At 33.6% G+C, this 21,430-nt stretch overlaps 2 protein-coding genes across 3 annotated transcripts in view; both read right to left on the bottom strand.

Moving 5' to 3' along the window:
- Window positions 1-10,075, bottom strand: part of LOC102603926 (protein PHYLLO, chloroplastic) — a 30,365-nt gene extending 20,290 nt beyond the window's left edge. For both annotated transcript variants that reach the window (XR_001471803.1, XM_006363510.2), the window contains exons 1-10: window positions 9,831-10,075; window positions 9,530-9,721; window positions 8,834-9,045; window positions 6,878-6,995; window positions 6,659-6,775; window positions 4,952-5,050; window positions 4,279-4,338; window positions 4,009-4,080; window positions 766-876; window positions 502-696 (exon numbers count right to left, since the gene is read on the bottom strand). Coding sequence is in view for 1 of the 2 variants with exons in the window: in XM_006363510.2 (XP_006363572.1) it covers window positions 502-696; window positions 766-876; window positions 4,009-4,080; window positions 4,279-4,338; window positions 4,952-5,050; window positions 6,659-6,775; window positions 6,878-6,995; window positions 8,834-9,045; window positions 9,530-9,721; window positions 9,831-9,989 (1,335 nt within the window). In the remaining variant the exon portion in view is untranslated. The remainder of the gene's footprint in view (window positions 1-501; window positions 697-765; window positions 877-4,008; window positions 4,081-4,278; window positions 4,339-4,951; window positions 5,051-6,658; window positions 6,776-6,877; window positions 6,996-8,833; window positions 9,046-9,529; window positions 9,722-9,830) is intronic.
- A 7,980-nt stretch (window positions 10,076-18,055) lies between these two features.
- LOC102603593 (basic leucine zipper 43-like) lies at window positions 18,056-18,834 on the bottom strand. The gene has a single exon (XM_006363509.2). The coding sequence runs from the start codon at window positions 18,786-18,788 to the stop codon at window positions 18,204-18,206; it is 585 nt and encodes a 194-aa protein (XP_006363571.1). The 5' UTR covers window positions 18,789-18,834; the 3' UTR covers window positions 18,056-18,203.
- Window positions 18,835-21,430: the final 2,596 nt, after the last annotated feature.

Raw genomic sequence — 21,430 nt, 5'->3', positions numbered from 1 at the left:
GTGAAAAATATTCCTCTTTGTAAAACAAAAAATTTTCTTCCACTTTATAAAGTGTAAGAAAAAGTTCCACTTTACGAAGTGTAAGAAAAACTTACACTTTATAAAGTGTAAGAAATAGTTCCATTTTATAAAGTGTAGGAAATAGTTCCGTTATATATTAAAATATACACGTTATGGGACTAACGGAAAACGTTTAGAATATTAGATAAAGTGGAATTTTTTCTTCCACTAAGCCTATTTTAGTTACTTCCTAAAGTAGTGGCTTATTTTGGTTACTTTTATGTTTTTGTGGCCTATTTAGGTTCCCTGTCCTCCTAAAGAAGTAGCATACTAGCAAACCATAGCAAATATTGTCATGTCAATCAAGCTGGCTGCTTTATATAAGCTGCTTGTGGAATATAGCTTCGTAAATTAAATTTGAATTAACATGTAAATAACGAGGAAACAAGATAGTAATGAAAACTGCTGAAGTGAATATGAATATTAAATCTTAGTACTCACAGCAGGATGAAGATTTGAAACTGCTGTGCCTGATGACGTGATGATAACAGCGGGTTTATGAGAACTTCTGGCATAACCAACGGCATGAAATGCAAGTGAGCGTTCATCGATGCATGCAATACAACTTGTAGTAGGATGAGTAGAAGCAGCAATAGCAAGAGGAGATGACCGTGATCCTGGAGCTACACAAAAATACTAAATGTGAAAGAATCAGATACTTGTAGTCCAATTAAATAAAATTTATGAAGTTATAGATATTCTTACCGTCAGACCAAGTCGAGTGCATTCCTCAATTATAAGTGATGCCCACAAGATATTGATGTTTGCGCAATCTTTCAAGCGGCAACTAAATTGAGTGTGATCATTGTGTCGAGGCTGAAAAACAGTAATGACCATGTGAGAAATATAGGAGAAAAATATTATTGAATTGTGTCTCTATATTATTACACTAAGACCCTATTAATAGACACTATAGTACAATCTTTTTCCTAGTAGAATTCTATATACTATCCTTGTTCCTATTCCTATCTAACACTCCCCCTCAAGCTGGTGCATACAAGTCATATGTACCGAGCTTATTACAGATATAATTAATACAAAGACCGGTGAGGGGTTTGGTGAAGATATTTGCAAGTTGATCACTCAACTTCACAAATTTAGTAATAATATCTCCCGAGAGTATCTTTTCACTGATAAAGTGACAGTCAATCTCAATGTGCTTAGTCCTCTCATGAAATACTGGATTTGATGCGATCTGAAGGGCCGCTTGAATATCACACAAAAGTTTCATCTAACCAATTTTTTCAAATTTTAGTTCTCTCAGCAACTGTTTGGTCCACACTAGCTCACAAGTCACTAGATCGAGCAACCACACTTTGATTCTTACACTTACTGGACACCAAATTACCTCCCACTAAAACACAATATTCGGATGTAGAACGAAAAAGCCACGGAAAACTGGCGGGAATAGGCTCACACACTGACGCATGGTATTAACGTGATCGTTTGGACCTTAGATCTAGCTACGCATAAGGGATCTGCAACCAGCAAGGCTGATTGGGCTTTGGTCGCCAGAGGTTGCTGGACCTTGTAGTGGTGTTGGATTTTACACAACACCAACGAAAATAGAGAGAGAAATGGGTAGTCACCAAATTCGCAGTGACTAATGATATCGCTGGAATGATGCACAGGATACTTTCCAAGAAAGTGATCAAACAGAGGCTCACACACGCAGTGCGTGGTGTAGATTTCGCCAGAGAAGGCTGCTTTCGACAACGCTTGGGGAAACTGGAAGGTTTTCTGCTGGTGGAATTTTGTGGGTTATGGTTGCGACTCACGAGAGGCTGGGGGACCCCGTGGTAGTGTTGGTTTTCATACAACACTAATGGATATGGGGTTAACACCACACAACCTTAGAAAGTCGCCAGGATTTCACTCACAGCAGCTGTTTGACCTTATTTTCTTTCAATTAATTTTTGTCAGTCGTTCCTCTCAACATGATTGTTTTTCATGCATTTATCATTAGCCCTACTTTTGTTAACATAATCATTAGCCAGACGGGCGACACATATTTTCTAGAATTGTCTGCCGGCAGCGAAAGCATTTTGATTCTCTACCAGATCGTAGATGCACTGATACCATGTGAGAAATATAGGAGAAAATATTATTGAACTGTGTCTCTACATATATTGAGACCCTATTTATAGAAACTATAGTACAATTCTTTCGAAGTAGAATTTTATATACTATTTTTGTTCCTACTCCTATTCTAACAGACCTGAAGTAGTAACTCGAAGGTTTCAGTTGAGCATACATCAAAAAAAGCAACTAAAATGAAAGTCGCATTTTCTAGAAAAGGAAGACCCCCCCGTCACTACAAGTTTTATATACTTTCACTAGTCATGAATTCAACCAATAACTTGGATACAGATAGAACTGTCATCTATCGAAAGGGCTTCATATTGTTCATAGTGCGTACACACATATTTTGAAATGGAAAACACTAACATTACAGTCAGGTCCACAAAAAGTATCTCTAAAGCAAAGATTTAGAATAATTTGTGAGAACTTTTATGATGCTGAAAAAGGCAGAAAACTTGCCGAAATATCAGAAAAGCTTCATCAACATGAGCTAGCAAAGGAATAACATAGAAAGGACAAGCTCACTAACTACTGACTGACAACTGAAAAATAAAGCCTTTAGAGGTTTTAATTGTAATAGTTTATCAGTCCTGAGCATTCCAATGAATCAAAGACTACCTCAATGACGGATGAGAGTGGCCTTCAAATGAAAGAGGAATACGGAAGTAATTAAACTGGATAGAAGAATGACACGAGGAAAATGGAAAAATCATCTCAGTTTCGAACCTGAAAATCACAAGACATAAAAGATGGAAGACGCAAAAGAAGCTTTCTATATGAAAAATTATTTGGTTCACTACAAGATTAAGAAAGGATTTTGAATCAATGAATTTCAGAATTCACAATTTCAAATATGGGATCTTTGTTCATGTCAAATTGCTTAGGCCAAAACCATCTGCAATAGCCTATAAGGCTTTAGTGTGATAAGAGGCAATTTTTTGGTAGCTAATGCAATTGAATTTAGAATAAAAAAATTCTTGCACATGATACAAAGATGTTTCACCAAAATGAGGATAGGCCACTGTCTCTTTGGCATAAATATTTTGCAAACTAATATTCATCTGGTCAATGCAGGATTAGTTAAAGTCAAAAGAATAATACCCAGCATTAGATTCTACTGCTGAACTTTTTCTCATTTGCCTCAAAACTAAGGACATCTAAAGAGAGCATAGGGAAAAATATAACCTACTTCCTCACATGTGGTAACAGGGCATTTAGATGCTAACATATGTTAACTAAGAGGAGAACACTAGCTAACTTCGTTTTTTTTAACCTTATAAAAAAACAAAAGCTAACTGTTTTTTTTCCCGCAAGTTAGAACATAATGGTAATTTTCTTGTCAACTCAAAGCTAGCTTTTTTTGGGTACTTCTATTCTAAACATGAGGTAACCCTATCTGAGGGATACTGGTCTGGAAACACATAGGTGTTAAATCACCAAATTAGCTGACAAGCAAATGCAACATTACCGGCATCATATTTTCTGGAAACATATCTTCCAGAATCTTCATGCTTGAATTTTACGTAGCCATCTTTACCGAAAACCACCATCATCACCACCCGGTTTTATAGTACTAAGACATATTTAGCATAATATAAATAAATTACTTAACTAACCAGACAGTAAAAGAAATTTGTATTCTCTTAACATAATCTCTAGTAGAATTTTGGCCATAAGCACATTCATGTAAAGATATTCATCATTCCAAATCATTACCAAGTTACAACAGATCTATGCACATGATCAGCAACTCATGCAGCATCATATGTAGCACAAAGAAGAAGATAAAATAAAAGAAAGGGAGCACGTGCAATTTCATATTCATACAAAAGGCTCCTAACTCACAATATTCATAAATTAGCATACCATGTTATTCGAAATTGCAAGAGCAGGTGATAGTCTCACAACAAACTGGCTGGAATAGCATGAGGCATCTTTCTGCGTGAAGCAAATACAATTAGAGAAAATAAATTAGTAAATAAACAAAGCACAGCTCATGAGTGATAAGAACGTGATCTTTTATTATCTACTTTTTTGGAATAGAAATGGCGGAAGACAGATCATTTCTTGTTGCATCTCAAACACGAGACATGAAAAGTATCTGAGGAAGGATAATTACCAGGATAAAGGGGATACCAGTTCCACAGCACCAGGCCCAACGTATTTTCCAAACAGTTTCTGAAGATTCGAGTATACCTATAAAAGGAATTAATCAGTGATCTTTTAAAGCAAAAACATGAGTGGAAGTGTTGATATTCATGATAAACAGTCATGTAATGGAGTCACCATCTATCTGTAGAATCTCTTGTTATCAATTAAGAGTTTTCCCGTGCAGAAAAGCACTCTAGCAACAATAACTGTTATAAAGTACATCTGGAAAGTCGTAATACAGTGCACATGATTGTTTTTTATCAAGGAAGAGTAGACAAGAATTTGTAAGGATGGAGAAACAAGAAAGAGTTTTGCGCATGAACCTTATGGTGTGCTTCGGCTGGAAATTGGAAGAAAGGGGAGCAGCGAGGGGAAAGCAAATGGAAGGAAAGAGTTCACATTGTTTGGCACAAGAGAAGTTGGAGGGCATTAGTTAAAGGAAGTTACATGGGCTCAGGCATTCCCTAATTTTTGAAATTTTTGTGAAGTCCAGAAATGTATTCCCTTTTCAACCCTTACGAAGGAAAGGACCAAAACGAAATTATTGCATTTTCTTAAAGGAGGTCAAGGCAAATTGTTGGTTCCTCCATCATTTCCAATTCCTCCTTTCCTAGGCAATACCCCTTTGCCATAGTGCAATCTTGAAACTTAGTATTACCATTTGGACTTGTCCCTCCTGTGCATGGACTTTTCTAGTAGTCGCACCAATGTGATTGCTGCAGCGTCCATCTTCTGCAAAACTGAAGTTACGTTCAGCCTGAAAAAAATTGAGAAAAGGCTGAATCAGTTGCACATAGCATGATGACATATAAAACAACAATACTCAAGATACTATTGGGCTTTTGAAAAAGCAGACACATCCAGTAGTATGTGTATTGTTAACAACTCCTGATAACAAGAGCAACAGGAGTCAAATTTAGTCACATAGATTTGTTTTCAGGAATATATCCCTAGTATGATACCTAATTCAGGGCAAATCCTAGGGTTGTGATTCCACCAATATGAGAATGAATGTAGGACACTAGAGGCCCAACATATTTTAAGATAAATTAAAGCCACACAAAACAGGGTAAGATTAGAATTGATCACCTTAGATAGAGGGTGCAGGTCACACACAAAGATGATAAAGTAAAAGAATGTGCACGAAATGGCTTAGCTATAGTTCACATAGACCTCCAAATTCACCACCTCATTGATGCAACACTATGATGGCTTAAGTGCTAAAGGGAGACAAGGTGGATTAAAATCACCTGTACGGTAGTTACCTCAAAAGACCTGTAGATTTAAGTAAGACCAGCACAAGGGTAGCAAATGATCCATATAGGTGATACCTAGTAGGTTTTAAGGCTTAATTATTGTGATACCTAATTATATGAGGTAGGGATAAGTGAGATTTAGAGAACTTTTAGGTTTAGAGAATCCTTAAACCACTTTAAAATGAATTATTTACCAGCAAAGGACTAAAATTGGCTGGAATAAAGCGGAGTGAATATCAAGGATTCATGTGTCTGAATCCAACTAGTTTAGGATTGAGTAATAGTTATTGATTGCTACCCGTAACGATGAGGTCCCCTCATCTTGATGTGACTCTGTTCTGATATATGAGTGAAAGTTGTCATTTATAGTTAGGAAAAACATGCTTTAAGCTTTTAACAAATAACATAAGTGAAATCAGATATCTCTTTAAACTTTTACTATTATAGTTGTTGAACTAAATATACACAAGGCATAAGATAATAAGATGAGGAATGGAAAAGTTAATTTCCTTTTTTACCTTGTTATTTTCTTATACTTTTTGATATGTTATTCCTTATATCAAACCAAAAGTACAGTTTTTAATCTGGATGTTAAGAGAGCCATGGGTTTCAGATTATCTGGTTTCTCAGAAAGAAAATGGAAGGAAATGATTTGTTACTAGAACAAACTTCTGAGCAGTAGTAGAACAAAACAGAACTACTTGTAATGACGCAAAATACACAAGGTTAGGCCAGATTGAAAGAGCATTTAATCCCCTGAAAGTAAGGTTCTTAAATGGGAAAGTTGACCAAAGACAACTTGTTGCAAGTAGCATAAATAGCCATATTTGCTTCCCTAACTCTCCACTAGTTAGTGTGAACACTGAGAAATCACTTCAAGCAAGGCCTCGACATATAATAATTCATGCACATTAGCATTTCACAATCGCTCCCTTTTCTTTGAACCGGTTCAATATGGCTGATACACTTCGAGAAGAAGGATAGTTGAGTAGCAAAGAGATGACCATGACATCCCAGGAAAAAGAAACTCTCATGCTACAGTTGAACTGAAGAAAAACTTCAGGTCTAAATCTAATAGTCACAGACAATACATGGAAATAGAACATTACCTGCAAAAGTGACGACTCATACGCTTGAAGAGCCTCCTCGAAGGTACACATACAAGTGTCATTCCATGCCACCATTGCAGATAAGATAGAAGCACCTTCGAACTCCGCTAGTTCAATCTAAGGTGATATTAGTTCAACACATAAATAACAATGAACATTAGATAGAACGGAGGAATTATTCAAGCATAAACCATGGCCATGCAAGAAGATCTCACTTACCTGGGGAACAAAGAAGCAGAATAACCCAGCTTCTTGCTTCATGGAAGAAGATATTGTATCAAAACTTAGGTCCAAAAAGCCATAAGCCACCACTGGTGTTGATTCAACAGCACAACATCTGCAGCAGCACCAGTGTAATATTAACCTATTGATGTCTATTAAAGACGACAGAAAAATCACATCTTTCCTTCATGTGATTGTAAAATGTGGAATCATGATATTTGTAACTCATTCTCTTTCTTAAGAGATATCAGAATTACATGCGATTTTCTTCTGAAAGACAGAAAGAGGGGTCAAACAGCAACTGGCTCACTTCATTGAGGGTACGAGTCAAGAATTAACCCCTTATAATCGATATTTGACATGATTACTAACAACACACAAATGCTGAATCAGAATTTTCATGATTCTGGAATTACAAGGACATAATCGCAGTTTTAGCCATTAGATGTGATAACCACCTGATGTGGAGAGCTGGATGTCAGAGACCATTTTATAACCTATTTGGATTCAATAGCACAGAAAGCTTCCAAGAGTTGCTCTCTCCTCCCCCCCTTCAATATCTCCGTCTCTTATGGAATTTCATCCAAAAAAACAGTTTGTTAATACAAAGAACAAGTACAAAGGATCATATTGATACTCTGCTCTGTAGGAAAGACAAACTTTTTATTCATCTAGGGGTCATGGAGTAACTCACTCTAGTGGATTATACAAAGTCCAGTCATGATGCTATCACCAAAATTACTTACATTTAGGGCAAGCTTGGAAATACTACCTACCAAATAGAAATCAACAAGGATCCAATTCAAGGGTTCAAAAATTAATTAAATCTGGTATCCATAATACTCAGATAAAGGATTCGTTTGGCCTCAAAATGCACTTTCAGATTGCGAACACTCCACAAACATCTTGATAGCAGAAAAACTTGCATGTATAATGCACATAAGTATATTAAATACTCTCCCATATCTAGGTATAGCATATGCTTCCCGTATTTATCCCAAAGATTATATTGTGTTCAATTGCTCGTAGCAAATGTAGGGTCCATTTATTCTTCATTCTAGATTACAATCACCCATGGTATCCATCAGCAGCACTCCAGAATCATCTAATCCAACAAGAGCACTCCAAAATCATCTATTTCATTATTAAGCAATCTCATATGTCAAACTACCTCCAATGAAACTGTCCCCGTGTTTTCAAAGAAAAGGTGTTCACCTTTAGGCGAGATAGTTGCAGCTCTACTGCTGGGACAATATAAAGCATTGCCATTAATGCAGAGTCGACCAAAAGCGTCCATTTTCACTGACAAAGTTTGAGGTTTATACCTTCAAGATGTTTATACAATAAAACTGTTTCTTATCAACAATATTTGGACTAGCTTATGTCCCCATAGTTGAATCATTTTTTACAGAAAACAGAATACAAGTTCCCTGAAATGGATCATTGTCCTCAATGCTTGCAGGAACATTCTTGAGCTCTGACCAACATACTTCCACATCTCTTCCACCTTTTCGCATTATCAACAAGGAAAATTGAATTTTTCTCAAGCAGGGACATGTCTCCTCAATTGTCTATAGGAACACTCATTCTCCTTCTTACATCCACTTTCATACAAGTTCCTCAGACAGAGAAGAAATAAGACTTTCCTGCATTAAACCTTCACTAAGTCTAATCCCACTAGAAGAGGTTACTTGTCTGCATCCATTGCCTCTTCATAATTAATTTTATAATATCACCAACTCTTTGAGAAAAAAAAATAATAAGATGGAACCTCAGGTTGCTCCATTTCCACCAATAATTGATTCTAATTACACTTACATTAATCAAGCTGGATTCATATAAAATGATGGGCAGGAATGTGAAAACATAAATGTTCAAAAGTTCAAAGGGAACGTAAAAATAATCAGTTATGTCAGAGCTGAAGTTGAAGCAGTGATGAAGGTCTGAAATTACCTTCCAAATTCCCCAGATTCTTTAGTGGCAGAAAATCCCTTCAAGTTGATTGCTGCCCCAATTCCAAAGATCCCACGTGTATGACCCATTTCAACTGATTTATATGACGGGTTTTGCTTCTCCTTGGAAAGGAAAAATTGTGGGAATACTCCTGATGACTCCGGTTGACAGCAAAACCAATTCAAAGATTTTGCACTGGGAGGAACAGCAACCTACATATAAACAATCTTCCTCTCACTAATCAAGAAAGAAGACCCACACTGATTGTCTATGTTCGGAATAAATTCTAATCCTATGTAACACCATGGCAGTATATGTCCCTAACAACATATCATCAACTAGACACTAAAACTTAACCAAGCAAACATGTATATACTGCACCCATAGACATTATTAGTTTGAACGAATTCAGATGACAACATAAATCAGAAATTTAATAACTTCTCTATTTTCTTTTTGGATCACTTCTAGATTTTTATGCAGCATCCTTGAGCAACGCGACAGCTATGCTAAGTTGTTAACCATCTCTATATCCCCTATTTAATTGGATGCTCCCAAAAGGACAGTTTAATGAGTAAAGTTGTAGAATTACTGCTTATCTAAGACTAATTACACAACAAGATCGGCCTAAGAGCACCACAGCTATCATTCACCTAATAAAGTTGCTTTTTTAAAATAACTAAAAGGAAAATGTACCTGGAATCTAAACATCCCATTAGAAGAACAAGGAGGCTTGGCCTTCAGCTCCTCCACAGCCTCCTTAATCTTTTCCAATCCTTGTTCTAAAGTTAAAGCCGGAGACAAATTGCGAGTAATACACGTAGAAATCAACAGTGCTGCATCCTCTGGTTCCAATATTCTGTTTTCTTGCCGTGAACAGCGAACTACCTTCATACACATTTAGAAAACACCAGAATTAATTACTATTATTTTTAAAAACAAAGGAAAACCTATTAAGAAAAAAGTTATTGTAAGACAATTGAGAGACGTAAGAAACCTGAAAGTTTGGGTTTTTGCAGAGACGATGCAGTGTGAAGCGCCGGGAAGTGAGTAGGGGAAAATGGTGGTAATCGGTGACATTGATGATTGTACGGCGAATTGGGAGAGATGGATAAAAAGGAAATGTGTGAGTTCCGGTTAAGCTGTGAGAATTCATTACCGCCGGCGATTTTTTTTTGGCAGAAGACGGTTAATGGAAGTTTTGACAAGTGAAGAGGATAAGGTGTCAGATTTTTAAAAAATAAATAGAGAAATAAGGAGGCATTTTCAAAAGTTTTTTTTTAAAAAAAAATTGTGAAATATTTTCTTCTAATTTTTCTATGTGACTATGTTAGGTCAATCAATTCTTTAGAAAGATGAACTCCTTAAAAACGAAAAGGAAAATAATTTTTTTAATAGAAGTAGGAAAAACACGTTGCATAATTGAGTTTATTAGTGAGTTAGAAACAACCGATAATAAGGGTTATGATTGAGTAGTTAGTACTCTTTCATCCTTAATAATCAAAGGTCTCAGGTTTGAATCCTCTTGGGTATAGAATTAGGGAGATTCTTGAGGATTTTTAAGCTTGAATACTCATAAATAAATTTTGTGATTGTTTAAATTTTCGACAAATTGATGATTGGAATTTATCGAAAATGTTATTTTGAAGTTTTGCATAATTCTATATAGGGAAAATTATGCGGTTAAGCAAATTTATACTACTTAATTACTCATCATAGCCTATAGTTTGCTATAATTACCTCTCGCGACTAACATTAACTATTAATTATGTGGGCTGACTTCCAGTTGTATAATTAGTCATATTTATATAATTCGCAACTAACAATTGTTCTTTTGATTTATATTTGTATATGATGATTTATATTTGTATATGACGATAATTTCCTTTGGTTTTTCAGTTCTGTCATCATATACATTCAATCTTTTTGTGTATAACCTTTTAAAGTTTGTATAAACGTGTAGTTTTCAAATTTTGTATAATTGATTTATATAATGTAATTTGTATAATATATTTTTTATAACTGTTTTAAACTTCATATGTTTATGTTAGTATCAATTTGTTATTTCAAGTTTTATCATATTAGTATAATTTCAGACTTTATATTACTTAATTATACAAAATCACGTGAATTATACAAACGTAGCCGCGAATTATACAAATTATTGCCCTCACTCGCTCGCCTCTCTCCTCCCTCTCCCAATCTCGCTCGACTCTCCTCCTTCTTTCAATTTCGCTCGCCTCTCTCCTCCCTCTCCCAATCTCGTTTGCCATATATACAAATACATATGTATAATATACAATTATCTAACCGATATACATAAACAATTCACCTCTCTCCCACTCTTTGTCCTCTCTTGCTCGCCTCTCTCCTCCCTATAACATGTAGCTACGAATTGTTATTATCAAACTATAGTTATGGAGAGTAATTAGACTATTTTTGAGTGGCTATAGGCGAAAATTCCCTTTTTTCTTTAATAAGTTACCAGAACAAGTTGCCGTACAAATTTCCACAATAATTTCCGTCAGTGTTTAAAAAGGCGGGGGCGTGAGGTGAGACGTTTTATATAGTACGAGGCAAGGCGTATGCCCCGAGACACGGGGCGTAAGTCCTATGGATCTACGGGGTGTAGTCTCATGTATATTCAATTTTATAGTTTTATTACTAATAAAATAAGACAAAAGTAAACCTTTCAATGATTTTACAAATAATTTTTTATAAATAACCTATAATATATAGAAATTATGTTATAATTTTTTATTGAGATAAGTATTAATAATCAATAATGAAGAAAAAAAGTATTATAATTATTATTTGAAAATTATCATTACACCAATAATAAAAAAAATATGATTTAAAGCAAAAAGGGTTAAAAAAATATTAAAAACTCTCGGCCTACATTTTTACGCCTAGGACTTACGTTTTTATGCTCGAGGCTTACGCCTCAAATTTTAGAACTTACACATTATGGATCTACGTCTTTAATTTACGCTCCGGAGCGTTTTTGGTACGCCCCGCCCCGAAACTCGCCCTGAGACTCACCCCAAAAACGTTTTTGAAAATACTGATTTCCGTAATAAGTTTTTATAACAAGTTGCCATAACAAATTTCCACAATAAATTTTCATAACAAGCTGCCATAACAAATTTTCCATTTTTAATTTTTAATTAAATATTGTAGTTATCATTTACTCCTATAAATAAGAGCTTTATTTTTTGTATTCAAACGCACCAAAGAGAGACAGCTATAAGCCTATAAAGAGTAATTTATTGGTTACTTGAAATATAACTTTGCAGGTATTTCTTTTTAAATAAATTGCTAGTCTTTATGTCATATTCATCTCAAAAATGACGATTATCATAGATTCACATTAATTAAAATATGTATTCACTAGTTATTTGATTTAATTGTTCTTGGTTCCTTTTTCTTTTTTTTTTGAAATGTTATTTTATTTTTGAAGAAAATGTATATTCATTAGCATAAGAAAAATTTATCCAACAATGTGATATCTATTAAGGCATGCTTAGCTTTTCGTTGAGGATGTCCAATAAACTATCACTAATTAAATTAATCCAACATATTTATCACTAATATGTCAACACAATATTTGTATTACTAGTGTGATAAATAACATGATCAATAATATCCACACAAATTATGTCTTATTTTATACCAAAGTTTATTTGAAGTTGTATACATATACTTAGGAAAAGATCACCATAGACAGAGTATAGACTTGCCAGCAACACAACCATCATAGCACACAATTAAAACAATTGTATTCTTTGACGATCATGTTTTCAGATATAGATATAAAAACATCACGGGTGATGGGGAATTGATCGAGTAAACAACGTGTTGACGGAACGTGGCTTGACAATAATATTACTAAAGCGATTACCATCAGTAATAGGGCAACAATCGATGTTATTTCCATTGCAACAAGGAATGAAGATATTTGGAACTTGTCTAACTCCATGGGTTGATATCACAAAAAGGAACAAAATAAAAATGGCTATGTTCTTTCTTTTCTCCATATTGGAATCTACTAGGTTGACCAAAAGTATATAGTATGTTTTTTCCCAATTTTTGTTTTTGAATTAGAGAAATGGAAGGTTGTTGTGGGGGTACTTATATAGGTAATTTTCGATGAGACATATGTCTTAGCATTAATTTGACAAAAATATTTAGCGACAATTAAGTTATGTCATTATATTCAGAGTTATTAAAATCTTTAGAGACATTTATATAGAGTGTTGGTTATAAATATGTTATTATATTATTACTGCTAAATATAATATACCAGTAATAATACTATTGACGATGAATACGAGATGAAATAGTATACAAATACTTACAACTAGAGACCCCATGTATGACAAAATGTCATATTAAAATTTGGTGAATTTGCATAGTTCATCTTGTAATCATCGACAATTGCAGTTGTGATAGAAACCTCTCTTGGAATCATCAATGCAACAAGGTTGAACAAAACTCTGTTGTACGCTATCAAAATAATCTATATTATATATTCCTTCATTCGATTTATGTGGTATTATTTAAATTTTGAGAGTTTAATTAGTTTTTCTTTCACTGTAACTTTTTTTTTTAAGTATAAAGTACAGAAATTTCAACAATTTAGGTGCTAATTACCTCCTATTTCGAAAGTTCCCAAATTAAAATAATCCCAATTTTTTCAGAATTTGCGGATGCATTGCCCTTTCGCCCGATACATATAGCAAACGATACATAAGTTATGTATCAGTTACATAACTATAAACCAGATTCATACTAATTTAGTTTTGAAATAGTTGAAGTTATGTATCAACAATAGCATATGTACAAGATACATTGTATACAAACAAAGTAGTATTAATGTATCTAATAAAGGTGGAGTGATGTATCCGGATGTTAAGAGAGATAAGGAAAAAGGGGATTTTTGTAATTAATTCAAATGGTAGGGATTTTATCTTAAGTGTTGTAATTATGTAATTTTTCCTTTTTTTATGTGTTATAAATATTTTGAACAAGATATTAGTGGCCACTATTTTAGGTATAAGAGCAAATATATTTGACACTAAAACAAACAATTAGTGGCGACTGCTATATGTTTAGCAGCGACAAACTTTGCCACTAAACATTCTGTTAGTGGCGACTATTACAGGTATTAGCAATGAAGATTGTTGCCGCTAAAAACATTCTTTTAGTGGCGACTATTATAAGTATTAGCAGCGACTAATGTTGCCGCTAAATCATTCTTTTAGTGGCGACTATTATATGTTTTAGCAGCGACCTAATTTTGCCACTTAAGACATTCTTTTAGTGGCGACTATTATAGGTATTAGCAGCGACTAATGTTGCCACGATACATTCTTTTAGTGGCAACTATTATAGTATTAGAGGCGATTACCTTTGCCACTAAAACAAACTATTAGTGGCGACTATTATAGGTACTAGCAGCAACTAATGTTGCCACTAAATCATTCTGTTAGTGGCGACTATTATAGTATTAGCGGTGATTACCTTTGCCACTAAAACAAACTATTAGTGGCGACTATTATAGGTACTAGCAGCAACTAATGTTGCCACTAAATCATTCTGTTAGTGGCGACTATTATAGGTATTAGCAGCGACTAATGTTGCCACGATACATTCTTTTAGTGGCAACTATTATAGTATTAGAGGCGATTACCTTTGCCACTAAAACAAACTATTAGTGGCGACTATTATATGTTTTAGCAGAGACTAATTTTGCCACTAAAATATTCTTTTAGTGGCGACTATTATAGGTACTAGCAGCAACTAATGTTGCCACTAAATCATTCTGTTAGTGGCGACTATTATAGTATTAGCGGTGATTACCTTTGCCACTAAAACAAACTATTAGTGGCGAATATTATATGTTTTAGCAGCGACAAATTTTGCCACTAAAACATTTTTTTAGTCGCGACTTTTATTTATTTTGCAGCGAATAATGTTGCCACTAAATCATACTTTTAGTGGCGACTATTATAGTATTAGCGGCGATTATTTTTGCCACTAAAACAAACTATTAGTGGCGACTATAATATGTTTTAGCAACGACTAATTTTGCCACTAAAACATTCATTTAGTGGCGATTATTATAAGTATTAGCAGCAACTATCTTTGCCACTAAAACACGCGTCGCGACTTTTATAGGTATTAGCAGCGACTATATTTGCCACTAAAACATTCTTTTGGTGGCGACTATTATGAGTATTAGTGGCGAGCCACTAAAACTAACAATTAGTGGCGACAATTATGAGTATTAGCGGCGTTTATTTTGCCACTAAAACTAACTATTAGTGGCGACTATTATAGGTATTAGCAGCGACAAATATTGCTACTAAAACATTCTTTTAGCGGCGATTATTATGAGTTTATTCTTGCCACCAAAACACTCTTTTAGTGGCGACTATTATGAGCATTAGCAGCGATTATTCTTGCCACTAAAACAAACTATTAGTGGCGACTATTATATGTATTAGCAGCGACAACTTTTGCCACTTAAACATTCTTCTAGTGCCGACTACTATGAGTACACTACAAAAAAACTGGTAAATTGTGGCATTTTTTTTGACAATTTGTGACTGTTTCTAATCGCGACAAAAAAAATTGCGGCAATTTTTGAAAATGCCACAATTATTGTTGCCACGAGCATAATTGTGGCGTTTTTATGAAACCTTCACGATGATTGCCACAAAATGAATTGTGAATTTGTGGGGGTTTTTAAAAATAATGAGTGGCAGTTTAAAACCTCCACAATATGATATCAATGTTTTAAAAAAAAATATTGCGGGAGTTTATAAACCCCCGCAATCTAATCACAATGCTCCAAAATAATATATTGTTGGGATCTATAGTGCCCCCACAATATAATTTCAATTCTTGAATGTGGGGATTTACAACCGTTACAATATGATATGAATGTTTTTTTTTTAAAAAAGTAGTGGCAGTTTAATTCCGCCACAATATTTTTGTTGCTGAATTTTTTTATTAAAAACTTAATCATAGAAATAAATAAATTTAAAAAGTAATTAGTGGCAGTTTATATCCACCAAATATCAGAATGTTTTTGCTGGAAAAAAAATTATATTTAAAATTAAATTATAGGATTAATAAAATAATAACATGAATCAAATTTCATAAAAAATAACTAGAGTGACAAACATTACAAATTACAAATGAAGTGTTGCATCAGGTCAGCAGCCTCCCAAACATCACCTCTTTGAGTCTAACTACATCAACAATAAAGACATACGAAAGGAGGAGAATCATAGTCTAAATACTCTAAAAACAAGATAAACAGACAAGCAAAAAACCTCCAAAGAGTAGGGGAAATGGAGATTTAAATCAATATGCTAATCGACTATATGTAAGCTGAAACTACGTTCCTATTGTAGAGGGGAAGGGCAGCTTTGAAAATAAATAAATAAAAAGAGAATCCTTGCTTCTGGTGGCGCCACGTCACCGGGTTGAGGGTTCTCATATATATGATTGTTATGTCATAATATTTTTTATGTAGTTTCTATAAATATTATTTATATATGTCATCGAAGTTTGAGAAAATATTCATTTATGTCATCCGGTAGAAGTTTGACTCATTTATGTCATTTTCGTTTGAGAAAAGGCTTATCCATGCCATTATTTGTTAGCTGAAACAAATAATGACATGAATGATACCTTTTTCAAACGGAAATGGCATAGATGAACTAAACTTTAAACGGATATTATAAATGTGCCTTTTCTCAAAATTCGATAGCATATATAAACCTTTTCCCTAGTAATTAAGCAGTTTTATGCAATGCCTGACATCTAATTTTTCACAAGAGTGCTAAACAGATTAAAACGAGATGATATCTTATATGGTTAGGAATAACATTTATTAGCATCTTAAGTTTTATAGAATAAAGGCTATTGGCTCCAAAACAGTCAATTTACAAGGGATGTGATTCCACAATCAGTGGCTTTTGTTTTGTCACACTGACCACTGCTACACTAGTCCTGTTCTTGTGGACAAACAAATTCATTTTTTATCTGAACTATCATCAATTATTTATCAAAGCACATCTTGACCGGTAGTGGTGTACGTACACTTTCTCTTTTTGGTTAAACATGGTGTCAAATAGCACTCCACGCGGATAATTAAAGAAATACTATCAAATATATGCATTTTCTATCTGAACTATATATCACCAACCATTCATCAAAACACGTTTCGCTATCTCTTTGCATTACCACCTATTGTTTAGTCTCATGAACAGTGTTTTTATAATGTCAAAGGGTCTTATCAACTGAAGAAACATGAAACTGGAGATAATAGTAACAGATAGAAGATGTGTGATTTTGCTAACTCAAGATAGAAGAAAAAAGTAACCAATAACACCTGAAAAATGGTTTCTTGCTGTATAGTCCACAAACCACACATTTCTTGAATGATTTGATGTCCTTTGTCCTCACAAAAGTTAAAAATAGGATCATAGTGGATTGCCTTTTCAAGTGTTTTGCTTCTTATAATAGTCACTTAAATTATGAGCCACCATCACTGGCAGCTCCACCTACATTTGTCTTGTTGCTTGTGCTATTTTTGTGTGCAAAACAGGACTGATAATGGGGCCCTACCCTTAATTGGCTGAGTTCTTTATTTTGTTTCCTACTCAATGCATTGGAGCTCCGATTAAATTTTAATCGCACATTATAGGGCTTATTCAGGGGCGACGACACTCAGATTTTTTCCACACTCAAAACCTCTGATTAAGGATGAAGTAGTCTTACGTACCACTACCGCACCGCAACTCATGTTGGTTGGCTGACTTCAATTAATGACCTAGGTTCATTCACTTTGTACACTATGCTTTAACCTTGTTTATGTCCTTCTACTTATTTGTTAAAATTTTGAACAACTTAAATATTCCTTTTCTTGCCACATTCATGTGGTTATTAAGTGACTGAAACACTCCCTCCCATAACTAGACTATTTTCCCACTGAATTTTCGGTTGAATACTGTTCAGTGGCTATTTTTACTGATATTTTGATTGAATCAGAGTAAAAATAAAAAAAAAATAGTAAATGGTTCATATGATAAAATTAGAAAGTTTCTCACTATTTGTGTGATAATCTATTTTCCATCATGAGTTTCTAGTAGTGTCTATTCGTTTTTATTTGTCCAGTATTGACTTAGCGAAGACAAGTAGTAATAGTAACCATGGAGAAGAGAGTACGTACTACTATATAGTGTTATGCATGCAAACTTTAGTCATGGCTTAATTAACTGAGTCTGTTTCAACTAAAAACTCATTGGCATTGAGGTAAAAAGAGAAGAACAAAAACATTGAAAATATGTCCAGCTCACTCTAATTTTCTCTCTGTGGTGGATTGGTTTGATGATTCAGTCTTTAGACTACATGGAAGGTGATCGTCGTCCATGTTGCTGAAAGGGCTAGCAACTTGAATGTTTGTAAGCAATCGACGAAGATCATAAGCCTCATCCTTGAGCTGCATATTCTCTTGAACAACTTTTTCATGAGATTCAGAGACTTGGTTTAACTTATTGATAAGATTATGATTTTCTGTTCTAAGACGAACTACTTGTGATCCTAACTCATCAAGGTGCCTTTGTTTCCTCATCCTTGATCTTCTAGCTGATTCTCTGTTTGATATCATTCTTCTCTGCTTTCGTTCATCGATCATTCTATGTTGTTGTTCCTCCAATTCATCTGAGGTTGAGTTACTACTGATGCATGATGGTTGTGTACTTATCAAGTCTTGAATAGGAAAAGAGAACGACTGATAGTTGTTGTTGTTAGTATTGGTTAGGAATGTGTTGAATTGAAATGTTGGTAAGTTTTTGTGCATGAAGGTGTAATCAATAGGAAGTGATGAGGGGTTTTCTTGAGCTAAGTAGTGGATTGTTGCAGCCTCTGATGAAATCATGATTGATTGTATTTGGAAGAAGGTTTAGTTATCCAATAAAAGTTGTAATGCTCAGGTTTTATAGGAGCACAAGCCTTGAGAAGTGGGGATAGAAGATAATAAAAGAATGCCTAATACATAAACGTGTCATTTAACTTGACGTCATCTGATATTATATATATGCCCTCTAACTTTGAGTAGACACACACGTTCTACTTGGCATCCTAAGTATATTATGTCACACAAGATGCATATGTCTACTACTTGTTCAAATTTATTCATGTTTAAGTGTCAACTTTTGTGCACATCACCCAAAGTTGGAAGACATAAATAAATGTCAGCTGAAGTCAAGTTAAAGAGTATATTTATATATTATGCCAGTAGTTGATTTCAAGTCTAGACAAAGGGGGTGAGTTATGGTAAGTTGATGACGAGCCTTAAAATAATATATTATTAAATAATTTAAACAATTCATATAGCCTACCCCAACTAGTACATGGTTTATGCATGTTTTAATGAAAAGGTATCATGTTAATGCATGTATGGCCATTTTAATACATTCATATCATAATGTTCTTTTGTTTTCGTATCGGAGTCCGACTATTTTGAATTTGCGTCACACACGGCGTTCAAAAACGCTTTCTATCAAGTATTTTTTCATATTCAAAAAGCTTAAATCCGAAATATTTAGTTACGGAAAAAGCAACCTCAACGCATGCGTTGCATCTGGTGTGGAAGAAGTAGAAGAAGAAAACAGTTTAAAAGTCAATCTTAGAAGAAGTTATATGCAAATTGAAAATCATATATATTAAAGTCTCACAGCCAATAGAAATTGTGAATTGATGACGAAATCTAGGTCAATGATGAAAAATTATAAACTATTTAAAGCATGAAATTTTGATGATTACTTTTAACAAATGATGAGTCGAAAGGCACTTGAGATTGAGATAGAAGGGACCCAAAATAAATGTAATAGTCTATATTATAAGTATACTACTATACTATTTAATATCACAATATTCTCAATATATTTCAAGCTTTTATTCAACGGATCAAAATCAGCTGAATTATTCGATCTACTGTTGAGAACATAATTAAATAAAAGACAAAAAGTCAAGTTTGTCTCAGAATTATATGAAATAGAATAAATTTGCTCCTTATGAATAATTAAGGCAAATATATCTTCGTCAATTTTCAAGAATTATGATCAAACATACGTTAAAACTTCACCAAAAATAATTTCTCAAAAATGTTTAGGAATTTATGGACAAAACACAAGCTTACGATATATATATATAGGCCTCTGGTGGAGGGTACTTGTTTTCATCTTTTTAATTAATTTCATTGTGGCTCAAGTTTGCGGTTGTTCAAATTGATCCCTTCAGGAACTGAAGAGCCTTAATTAATTGACTCTAATCATCTTAGTATTTCTGCTGTTGTAGGTGTATATTCCCCCCTAATTAATTTCTTTGTAATCCCCTTTTATATTATGTTCTCAGATACTTTTTCTGTCTCAATTACGTAATCCCCTATTTCGTGTTTAGTATAAACAATTTAATAACTTTAATTTTATGACTTATTTTAGATCACAAATATCAAAAATATTATTTTCTATACCATCAAATACAAAGCATATATATAGGTGACGCTCGAGAGCCTATGTAGCAAGCTATCTTAATGTTAGAGTTTGATTTTAAATTTGTGTAACTAGATGTTTGATTTGAGGTACCCTTCCTTCCTAGAAGGTGATCAAAAACACTAGATGCTCTTTAGGTCGTAAATATTTGTGTTGATATGGTAATATTTTACATTTATTAGTTACCAAAAAAAGTGTATTACTCCAATGTCCGTACAAGGTTAATATCGTCATTTTGATAACTTGTAGTTTGATTAGACATCACCATGTTAGCATGTTAAGAAGAATGTATGCACTTGCAAAGGCCACTAATTGAGTAATGATTATAGCATTTTCGTTAAGACCCTACTACCTATATCTTTTTATTTATATACTATATATTATGTCAAACTTGGTTACGGTTACTATTAGAAGATGCGCAGGGCGGCTCAACGTTATTGGGGTTTAAAGCAAAATTTTAATTTGAGGTCTAAAATATAAACAAACTTTATATATGTATTTATTCAAAAATTATTTTTCTTACACCATTTAGATGAAAATTATTAGTATTTAATATTATTTTTTCAGTTATTAGTTTTATGTAAGATTTTATCAACTCAACATTGAAAAACATTCTTTAAGTGAGACAATTATTATATGAATCATTAACATAATTCTATAACTAATAAGTTGACAAATATTAAATAAAAATAAGAGTTAGAACCATAGAATTTGACTCAAAAAATTGATGACTTGGTATATCCCATTTTAATATGCTTGTAGTAATGCTTGAAACTAAAATTTAAAAAGAAATAAAAAAGAATTTGTATTTCACTTCGTTCAACATTTTTCACTATTAATTGTTATTTTTAACAAAGTACAAAAAATGCTAAAGTGAGTAAAATAATATATCTTTTAAAATATACTATAATAAATAATCAATTTTTTCTATAAATATTTTGACACATAATTTATTCTTGATAAAAATTTGGGGTATTTTTCAAAGCATAGAGCCGACCCTGAAGATGTGGTGCAGTAGATGAAGTTG

Source organism: Solanum tuberosum, unplaced genomic scaffold (assembly GCF_000226075.1).
Source record: "Solanum tuberosum cultivar DM 1-3 516 R44 unplaced genomic scaffold, SolTub_3.0 scf00431, whole genome shotgun sequence".
Taxonomy (NCBI): Eukaryota; Viridiplantae; Streptophyta; class Magnoliopsida; order Solanales; family Solanaceae; genus Solanum; species Solanum tuberosum.
Note: the sequence above shows the minus strand (reverse complement) of the source record. Positions and strands in the feature narration are given on the sequence as shown.